This window comes from Salvelinus namaycush, chromosome 23, assembly GCF_016432855.1.
Source record: "Salvelinus namaycush isolate Seneca chromosome 23, SaNama_1.0, whole genome shotgun sequence".
NCBI classification, from domain to species: domain Eukaryota; kingdom Metazoa; phylum Chordata; class Actinopteri; order Salmoniformes; family Salmonidae; genus Salvelinus; species Salvelinus namaycush.
The window spans coordinates 42050665-42061788 of record NC_052329.1 but is presented as its reverse complement, the minus strand read 5'-3'; the positions used below and the strand labels follow the sequence as shown (position 1 = coordinate 42061788).

Genomic DNA, 11124 nt, shown 5'->3' with positions numbered 1-11124 from the left:
TATTTTTCTACATTGTAATGGACACGGTGCAACATTTAATAGGCTGCTGGAAGGCTATGCGGCTGTGCTACAGCAATACAAGGTCAGCCCATGCTCATGCCATGGTTCTCACAGCTAGGGGAAGTAAAATAATAGGCTACAATGACTTTGCTCCAGTGGCATGTATTCATGGATGCCAAGGGAAAAAAGGCGTCCCCAAATATTTGACCAATACATTTTTTTATTTATTCTAAAATAATGTCTCTTTCATCTCGCTGTGTTTTTCATAATTTTACTTCAATTAGCAAGTGGCTGAATCTCACCAGAGAAATCATCAGAGCGAGGGAAACAGCGCCCCTCTGTCTCAGTATCTGTAGCTCATAAGTTCAACATGTAGCCTAGATGTAGTCTAGTAGGCTCACGTTAACTATACTGAAAAAATATATGTAAACGCCACATGCAACAATTACAAAGATTTTACTGAGTTACAGTTCATATAAGGAAATCATTCAATTGAAAAAAAAATCATTAGGCTCTAATCTATGGATCTCACATTTATTACAGACATAAATACTCCTCAGCAGCCCCTCTGACGATCCCAAAGGTGAAGAAGCCAGATGTGGAGGTCCTGGCTGGCGTGTTTACACGTGGTCTGCGGTTGTGAGGCCTGTTGGACATACTGGCAAATTCTCTAAAATGACATGAAGTTTTCTGGAAACAGCTCTGGTGGACATTCCTGCAATCAGCATGCCATTTGCACGCTCCCTCAAAACTTGAGACATTTGTGGCATTGTGTTGCGTGACAAAACTGCACATTTTAGAGTGGCCTTTTATTGTCCCCAACACAAGATCCACCTGTGTAATGATCATGCTGTTTAATCAGCTTCTTGATATGCCACATCTGTCATGTGGATGGATTATCTTGACAAAGGAGAAATGCTCACTAACAAGGATGTCAACAAATTTGTGCACACCATTTTAGAGAAATAAGTTTTTTGTGCATATGGAATATTTCTGGGATCTTTTATTTCAGCTCATGAAACACTGGACCAGCACTTTACATGTTGCGTTTATATTTTGGTTCAGTGTAGCTAGCAAATTTAGCTGGTCCATTGTTGCCCAAGCAAGGATGTTTTCTAGCTAGCAAGCATTTTAGCTAGGTAGATTATGACAACACAAACTAAAAGCGTACTGTTTGGCAGAGCAATAGACCATTTTGCCAACATGAAAAAGATGAGGATGGCATTGGCATTCAAATAGTCTAAAAGTAGGTTGAGACAACTTTTTTAAAACTTGCACACACACACAAAGACAGAAATAAGTACCATGGACACATGATATTTAGCTACAATGATTGGACTAAATTGTATTTGGTTATTGGTATCTTTGTTTGTTTTGTATTTGTATTTATTATGGGTCCACATTAGCTGCTGCCAAAGCAGCAGTGTGTGTGTTATCGTGTGTGTCTGCCAATGTTTGTGTTGCTTCACAGTCCCCGCTGTTCAATAAGGTGTTTTTTTTTATCTTTTTTTTAAAATCTGATATGGGAAGAAAGCTTAAATTCTTGTTAATCTAACTGCACTGTCCAATTTACAGTAGCTATTACAGTGAAAGAATGCCATGCTATTGTTTGAGGAGAGTGCACAATTATGAACTTGAAAATGTATTAATAAACCAATTAGGCACATTTGGGCAGTCTTGATACAACATTTTGAACAGATATGCAATGGTTCATTGGATCAGTCTAAAACGTTGCACATACACTGCTGCCATCTAGTGGCCAAAATAGAAATTGCACCGGGACTGGAATAATTCATTATGGCCTTTCTCTTGCATTTCTAAGATGATGGTACAAAAAATATATGTTTACCAGATCTAATGTGTTACATTCTCCTACATTTCCACAAATTTCAAAGTGTTTCCTTTCAAATGGTATCAAGAATATGCATATCCTTGCTTCAGGTCCTGAGCTACAGGCAGTTAGTTTGGGTATGTCATTTTAGGCGAAAATTGGAGAGAGAAAAAAGTATCCTTAAGAGGAAGAAACATTGACATTGTAATTTATTATCATGTTTAGTTCATTTATAGGGACTTAGCACAACAAAGTGGAAATATCACCAATAAGCAGTACAATTAGATATACTTGCAATCATTTAGTTCGCTTTTTTGAGAATATTCTTACTTATTCATCAAGTGATGAATAATGCTTCAACTGTTGGCACTAACACATAACATTGTGACAGCTTGCCCCATACCCGCTACGGGGCAAGTTGTCACAACTGCTCAGTGTTTATCAGTAATAACTTAATTTTGCAATAAGTTATGAGAAAAGTAAAAGTGCCCATTTTTTGGTAAGACCTTGATGTATTCATCAATATTTAGATTGGTCTTAATAGATATACCAATGCTGAGAAATCTACACTTAAGTGAAAAGTGGGACAACATGTCCCGGTCTCTCCTAAATTAGGCTTCAGGTGAAATTGTCAAAAGCACAAGAGATACTGTTGCATGTGAGTCGATCATATAGAAATATCAAAACATTCTTTCAAAAACTCCAAAGCAATTGCCTGTCTGTGCCTTTTTCTATATCGAGACACCTGCTGGTAAATCTTAACTGTTTAGGACAGCTCATGAGGTCTCCTATATATCTGTCGATAAGGTGGGACTCGATTTATGAGGCTTCATGCATACACATAAGAGTAGGAGTAAAATATCTCTATTCCCAGCACTTAGGACCGCTTTTCTACTCTGAGACACTGTGTGGATACAGGCCCAGATCAGCACTTCTATTCATTGAGACAAAGACCAAATAAGTAGACAATGTACAAATGCTTTCGAACTTTATTTTAAACTTATATGAAGAACAGGCACGTACAATAAGGTTGCTAAAGCCAAAAATCTACGGACAAAAACGGCAATGTCTCTGTACCACTCACTTTTAAAGTCATACGACAGAGAAATAAACTGCATCCAGGAAACTTTACCAATATAAGTCAACAAAAAAAAAATTTGCTTGTGTATTCAATATTCTGTGAGACTGGAAATTGAAAACCAATGGTCATGCACTCCTAAGTGAGGAGAACTGATCAATACTATTTCATTTCCAAATCGTTGACCTAACATGTACATCAAAACAATTACCCCAATTACCCCAGTTCAATATCTGGAGGGGGAAAAAAACATTTTTTCGAAGTAACATACGTTGTTGTTGTAATATCGCAGAAGGACGTGGCAGTTTCACCAAAACGGATTCCAGCTTTAAAGACATACTTCCAACAAACCATGTACTGAAGAGAGGAATGGTGATGACACTAGTAAATGTGTGGATAGTCCCTTTTCAGATCGTTTCTTTTGCCTTTTAAAGCCTTATGGTAACTACATACTGTAGTAACAAAATCCATAAACAGAAAAATACAGGTAGAATTGCAAAACTTTTAAAATACACTAGTTACATTGAATAAGGCTTTCAGGACAAAAAAAATATACGTATTTTACATCATTTCCAACAAAATGATCTGGTCATTCACTGCGCACATTATGTAAGGCAGCATAAAATGTGAAGAGAAGTTAAAAAATATATATATATAAAAAAAAAAGGACCAATCTCTTCATTTTTAGAACGACCATTCAATGGTGAAGATAAAAACTTGAGTGGTGCAAGAAATATTTGATTAATCTTCGTTTTGAGTTGTCTTAGGGGTTCTTAAAAGCAATGTCTAGATGAGACTTGTATCAAGGTAAACATAGGAAGAAAAACAATAATTATGCGCAACAGTCAATTTATTGGACAAATTAAACAATGGACAACAAATGCTGGCGTGCAGACTTTTATAACAACCAATAACTCATTCAAATGCACCCAGGACCGTACAATACCAGTGTGCTCTACTGCGGTTTCTGCCAGTGTGGTGCAGCATTGTAAAGAAGGCTATGTCTGATCATTATTATTTTGTCTTCTTTTCAGTGGCCAAGGTATCATGGAGTTTTGACACGCACTTTTCAAACTGGTCCATGACCAGCGTTCCGTTCCCGTCAAAGAAAGCCCCCACAGACTTCGTGATCTCTTGCACCCGCGTGTGTTTGGACTTCCCATCTGTGAAGGACACTCTTAGTGTGTACTGGTCATCAAACCTGCAGAGAGTAGAAGTCACAATTTGCTAGGCAGGACTTTTCAAAGTCAAGATAAATTAAAAACATTACCAGGCATTACTCAGAAAATGTGGTAGTCCCAAAACAACTGCACAAAAGGTAAACCATGAAAAAAACCTACCTTTTCAGACTAGATGAAAGCTGCCAAGTGTGGTCAGGGTCCATGCCAGCCGGGTCCTTCTGGACACAAACAAGGAAGATGTTCTTTTCTTGGTAGGAGGTGTATAAGGTTAGAATGCCCATCATTATGAAATACGTAAGGATCAGTTAGGGAAAACTTGGATATATAAATTCCAGAATCCAATAATGAACATTTTTGAAGGACAATTAAGTTACTAAGCCGTGAGAATGTCAATTTGGGCAATAAAAGACTTCGGGCGAGTAATAATAGCCTATCAAAAAGATGTAATCAGCATCAGTCAGTTAATCTAAATATAGAAATACAACTGTAGAGGACTTTAAAGCAATATCCACAGTTGGAATTGTTTTTATAAAAGCAATAAGGCATGTTAGGTTGTAGTACTAAATTACCTCGAACTGTAGGCAATCATGCCATCTTCATACATGTCTGTGACAAAGCAGTAATTTCATTATTTTTCCATTAAAAAGGATATGATATGACACAGATTGCCAGGACTGGCTTGGACTCAGGGAATGGATAAAGGAAGTCCCAAATTAAAGCTACAATGGCGAAGAGGCAGGAGATTGTGCAAATAAGGAGACGTCCATCTACGAGATTGAAGTTCTCTGCATAACCATACTTCTCCAAGAGGACCTGATGAATGTTGGAAAAATATGATCAAAACATATGTAAAATATCAAAACCATACACTTTTTTAACATAAGAGAATGTTGAAACATTTTCCCCCCTCAATGTACTGTATGCAAACCTTCTTCGCTGCATCATCAAGAGAATTCTTGACAGCTGCACCATCCCATTTGTCAATCTTCACAGGTTTCTCATCAATCCTCCACTGAAAGCAAATGACAATGGTCAATAGAATGAGCAACACAGTTCTTGACAGTGTTTCCTCCTGTACCAAACTCCTATTGCAGATTACAATTAAGCCTTGTTCACACTGCAGGCCTTTAATGCTCAAATCCATTTTGGACTACTGACTGTCCAAACATATCGGATGTGTGTGTGTGTTCAGACAGCAGTCATCTGCTGACAAGGCTATGCTAGTTGTCATAGTAACGAGGGGGGTGTGTGCAGTTGTGTAGGCTGATTTGTGGTGGTGCTCGTGCTTTCTATCACTCAGAAGTTATGTAGCAAGCTAAGGTGACAATGCCTGCCATGGATGTTTCCTTGTTGCTTTGAATGTTCAAAATCATAAGGTAAGAACACTTAAAGCCACAAAGGATATAAGATGATCCAACTTTCAAAACTTCCTAGCACATTCACTAATTTGTTTGTAAACAATTAACAAGCTAGTTAGCTACCACACGTTCCTGAAAAACTGTCAACAGAGTGGCTAGAAAGCAACAAGATATGCCAATAACAGTCTAAAAAACACTTGAGCAAAGAATGTGATGCATGTATGTATGTTTTGGCAAAATGGCTCAAGGACAACAAAGTCAAGGTATTGGGGGGCCATCACAAAGCCCTGACCTCAATCCTATAGAAAATTTGTGGGCAGAACTGAAAAAGTGTGTGCGAGCAAGGAGGCCTACAAACCTGACTCAGTTACACCAGCTCTGTCAGGAGGAATGGGCCAAAATTCACCCAACTTATTGTGGGAAGCTTGTGGAAGGCTACCCGAAACGTTTGACCCAAGTTAAACTATTTAAAGCCAATGCTACCAAATACTAATTGAGTGTATGTAAACTTCTGACCCACCCTGAATGTGATGAAAGAAATAAAAGCTGAAATAAATCATTCTCTCTACTATTATTCTGACATTTCACATTCTTAAAATAATGTGGTGATTGATCCTAACTGACCTAAGACAGGGAATTCTTACTGGGATTCAACGTTCAGGAATTGTGAAAAACTGGGTTTAAATGTAAACTTCTGACTTCAACTGTATCTACACACACACTACCGCTCTAAAGTTTGGGGTTACTTAGAAATGTCCTTGTTTTTGAAAGAAAGGCGCATTTTGTCCATTAAAATAACATCAATTTGATCATAAATATAGTGTAGACAATGTTGTAAATGACTAATGTAGCTGTAAACGGCTGATTTTTTATGGAATATCTACATAGGCGTACAGAGGCCCATTATCAGCAACCATCACTCCTCTGTTCCAATGGCACATTGTGTTAGCTATTTTAATGGACAAAACATTTGCTTTTCTTTCAAAAACAAGAACATTTCTAAGTCACCCCAAACTTTTGAACGGTAGTATGTGTGTGTACACACACACACACACACACACACACACACACACACACACACACACACACATCTATACATCAGTGGTGGAAAAAGATCCAAAATGTCATACTTGAGTAAAAGTATATATATCTTAATAGAAAGTTACTCAAGTAAAAGTAAGTCACCCAGTAAGATACTAGTTGAGTAAGTCTAAAAAGTATTTGATTCCAAATATACTTAAGTACCAAAAGTATGTGTAATTGCTAAAATATACTTAAGTATTAAAAGTAAAAGTATAAATTAGTGATGCACCGATATTACTTTTTTGTCCGATACCGATATCCAATATTTTCCTTAACAAAAAACCTATACCGATAACCGATATTTAACATTTTAGCGGCCTTTTAAGCATTCTAGTACAGTTAAACAATTAACACACACATGGACGCAGTGGTCTAAGGCACTACAGTCCCTGGTTCGAATCCAAGCTGTATCACATCTGGCCATGATTGGGAGTCCCATATGGCGGCGCACAATTGGCCCAGTGTCGTCCGGGCCGTCATCGTAAATAAGAATTTGTTCTTAACTGACTTGCCTAGTTAAATAAAGGTTACACACACACCACACTGACCAAAAAGTTATTTTGTTGGCATTTACTTATGTCCCCATTATCAGTAAAACATAATCAAAACCTATTTCCTTCACTTACTTGCTGTGCAGTTTCGTTGTTCAATCGTTTCATTCTCAACCAGGATTTCTATGGACGCCGTTTGGGTCTTTGCGTGTCAAAAAAGATACACGTCAAATAACACTATTTGTTGTGTCAAATAACACAACATAATCTGTTTCAGTAGCTATAGTTAGCTAGCTAACAATATAGCTAGGTGGCATCATCTAAAATAACCCTAATTTATAAGACAGTTCATACCTGATTAATGGTGGTCGAACCCATCTATGTAAAGCTAGCCACAATAAGGATTAGCCACAAAAGTGGACTTTGCGGTTAGCCTTCATGGCATAATTCTACTATTTGTATTCATTTGCATCATTGTCAATGACACTTATTTTGAAGGCAAAACGCAAATTCCACTATTGTGCCTAATCGTTATTGTGGCTAGCTTCACAACACAACCCGGTCGAGCCTCACTAGCCAGATGAAGCTAGCTGGCTGCTTATAACATTAGCTTTGGGCAACAGGGTTAAGAAGTTGGCTAGGTATTTATTTTCATGAACTGAAGTTACATTTCAATAGGCGAACAACAAGTGGCAACCTAGCTAATACTTACAAGGATTCCTAAATCATTGCTAACAATAATGAAAATGACTGCAGTTTCTACTGGTCATTGTTTTCAGGCTGGTTGTATTGGTGCTAGCTAGGTACCAAGCTAAAGCTAGCTGCGCCAGAAGTTGCGATCAAACAAAATATTCTTTATTACCAACTCTGTATTGTAAACACATCATTCGTGGCCGGTGTTTGTTTGCAGACTTTTTTGTACAGCTTTGACAGGGCTACTGTATCTTTTTTGACACGCAAAGACCCAAACGGCATTCCATAGTATGCATGTCGTGAAGCTACAGCAATGCAATTACTGTGTAACTCCGGTAGGGCAACATCTGAAAAATAGCGCACTTGGTAGTGTGTACCGGTGCTCGACCAGTCGGCAAAAGCCAACATCACCCACGGCAGAGAACGGTTGAATGTCAAGGGCAATGAATTCCATTATCTTGGCTTTAATGGATTTCGCCTTTTACTTGTCTTGCTAAAATGTTCTTACTCTTTCAAATGACTGCTCGACCGGGCTAGGTTAGGAATGCTTTGTTGCACGTGTAGCGCAAAATTTTACATGCCGTTATTACGTCATGTACCTACGTAATATAGGTATGCACGGTAGCTTTGACATCGGTTTTTAACATCGGTGTTAAACTAGACATCAGGCCAATACCGATGTTGGCATTTTTAGCTAATATCGACTGATTCCGATATGTTCACCGATATGTCATGCATCCCTAGTATAAATCATTTCAAATTCCTTATTTTAAGCAAAGCAGAAGGCACCATTTTCTTGTTTTTAAAATGTATGCATAGCCATGGGCACACATAAACCCTCAGACATCATTTACAAAATATGCATTTGTCTTTAGTGAGTCCGTCAGATCAGAGGCAGAAGGGATGACCATGTCTTGATAAGTGCGTGAATTGGAACATTTTCCTGTCCTGCTAAGCATTGAAAATGTAACGAGTACTTTTGGGTGTCAGGTAAATGTATGTAGTAAAAAGTACATTGTTTTCTTTAGGAATGTAGTGAAAGTAAAAGTTGTCAAAAATATTAATAGAAAAGTACAGATACCCCCAAAAAACGACTTAAGTAGTACTTTAAAGTATTTTTACTTGTCTGTCGGACTGCCAGATGGTGAAGTGTGATTCATCACTCCAGAGATTCTTGCCACTCCAGCCGTCTTTTGACATTGCGCATGGTGATCTTAGGCTTGTGTGCGACTGCTCAGCCATGGAAACTAATTTCATGAAGCTCCCGATAAACAGTTCTTGTGCTGACATTGCTTCCAGAGGCAGTTTGGAACTCGGTAGTGACTGTTGCAACCGAAGACAGACGGTTTTCACGCGCTACAGCACCCGGCAGTCCATTTCTTTGAGCTTGTGTGTGCGGCCTACCACTTTACAGCTGAGCCGTTGTTGCTCCTAGACGTTTCCAGTTCACAATAACAGCACTTACAGTTGTTCGGGAACAACTCTAGCAGGGCAGAAATTTTATGAACTGACTTGTTGGAAAAGTGGTATCCTATGACGGTGCCACGTTGAAAGTCACTGAGTTCTTCAGTAAGGCCATTTTCTGCCTATTTTTGTCTATGGAGATTGCATGGCTGTGTGCTCGAATTTATACACCTGTCAGTAACGGGTGTGGCTGAAATAGCCGAATCCACTCATTTGAAGGGATGTCTACATACTTTTGGATATATAACGTTAGTGTATCTAGCGCGTAGTGCTAACATCGGACTAGCCAACATCAACCAGGAAGAATATTAGCTAGCATGCTAGGCTAGCCATAACTTAGCCAAGTTAGCTAGCTGGTCAAACAGCTTCCCTCACTTCAAAGAAGATCTGCGTTCCTCTTGAAATTACAACATATAAATAACGTTACCACTAAAGGCCACGTTATTTGCATAGCCAATTCCTTTATTTCCTTCTAGCCTTATAAAATCACAGTAGCTTGCTAAAAACTACTGTTAACGTTAGCTTAAGCTCAAAATGAACGGTCTGTCTGATAGACATGCTTGCCGTGGAGTAATACAATATCGGCTAGGCGGCCAACTATTGAAAAAGACCCAAGCACGACAGGTTTAATTACCGATCCCTGTGCCTTATAAATGACGGTGTAAAATAATTCTTACTTTCTCAAGTAGACCATTTTTCCCATTTCTGGCTGCCATCTTTCCTTCCTGTACATTTGCTGTGTGTGACCTGGGACAATGTGATTGGCTAAAATCGTAATTTTAGCAGCCAACCAAATTAACTAGGAACGATGTACGTATACAGAAGTCGTCTGGACGCTTTCATTTATTTTTTTATTAACAAATAGCACCAAACAAAAGAGGAATAGTCATATGCAAACAAGCATACATACAAACTATTTACATTGCCAGGAATCCTAAACAAACAAATCATATTCATTAATAATACAACAAGTTTGAATTGCCTTTTTGTTTTTCATTTTAGTTCAAGTAGTGCCATATTGTTTAAATTCATTTATAAAGTGAAAAAAGTTAGGTTTTGAATTAGACCATTTGCATTTGTGAATATGAAATGTACCTAATATTATTAGCAGTTGACGGATGCTTAAAACAAACGGTTAAAACAAAGAATGACGATTCAATGGGATAATTCGATTATGCTGAACCGCAGGGAACCTGAACATGGCCCGCGCTGCTCGGTCATGTTGTCAACAAGGCAGCATGGTGCGTCAACCAGAAACATACAATATCTTTTTCCATAAAATATATGTCAATTTTTTTAAATAAAAAGCAATCACTTTTGCATGTGAAAAGACAGAATCCAAGTCATAACTCCACGTGCTTAATTACGTCACTTTTGTTTGAGCCTACTTCGCCGTGGGCTTTGATACGGGGCGCCTGGCTCGCGCCCGGGAGGTAGCCCGGTTGCCAAACAAATATAGTCACTGTCAACCAATGCAAAACTCGCATACCCAGGCCCCCAGGCCAGACTAATCGAGTCCCCTTATTTTAGCTCGCACTGCCTATAGGTCGTCGACTAACAGGGCAAGCGGCAAAGTCATAAACCCCGCCCATTTCTACAATTGATCTTCTTAATATCTGATTTGAAACCTAACCACACTGATAAACTTATGCCTAACCCTAACCTTAAATTAAGACCAAAAAGCTAATTTTAGTTTTCATGATGTAATCGAGGGGGGACTATGGATCTTTCTCTGTCCTAGTATGTAGGTATGTATGTATGTATGTATGTTTGTATGTATGTATGTATGTATCACAGGAGGTTGGTGGCAACTTAATTGGGGAGAACGGGCTTGTGGTAATGCCTGGAGCAGATGAGTGGAATGGTTGGCCCAAGGGGGGGCGATATAGTAATCAACTGAAATTCTAAACTTTGAGCAAGCATATCTCCTGTACTGTTTGAGCTA

The 11124-nt window shown here is 38.6% G+C and overlaps 1 protein-coding gene across 1 annotated transcript; it reads right to left on the bottom strand.

Moving 5' to 3' along the window:
- Window positions 1–3790: 3790 nt before the first annotated feature.
- spcs2 (signal peptidase complex subunit 2) lies at window positions 3791–9944 on the bottom strand. Its single transcript, XM_038961646.1, has 5 exons — window positions 9857–9944; window positions 5019–5102; window positions 4743–4903; window positions 4250–4384; window positions 3791–4110 (listed from the first exon to the last, which is right to left on the bottom strand). Exons 1-5 carry the CDS (start codon window positions 9893–9895, stop codon window positions 3924–3926), a joined length of 606 nt encoding a protein of 201 aa, XP_038817574.1. The 5' UTR covers window positions 9896–9944; the 3' UTR covers window positions 3791–3923.
- Between the last annotated feature and the right edge of the window lie 1180 nt (window positions 9945–11124).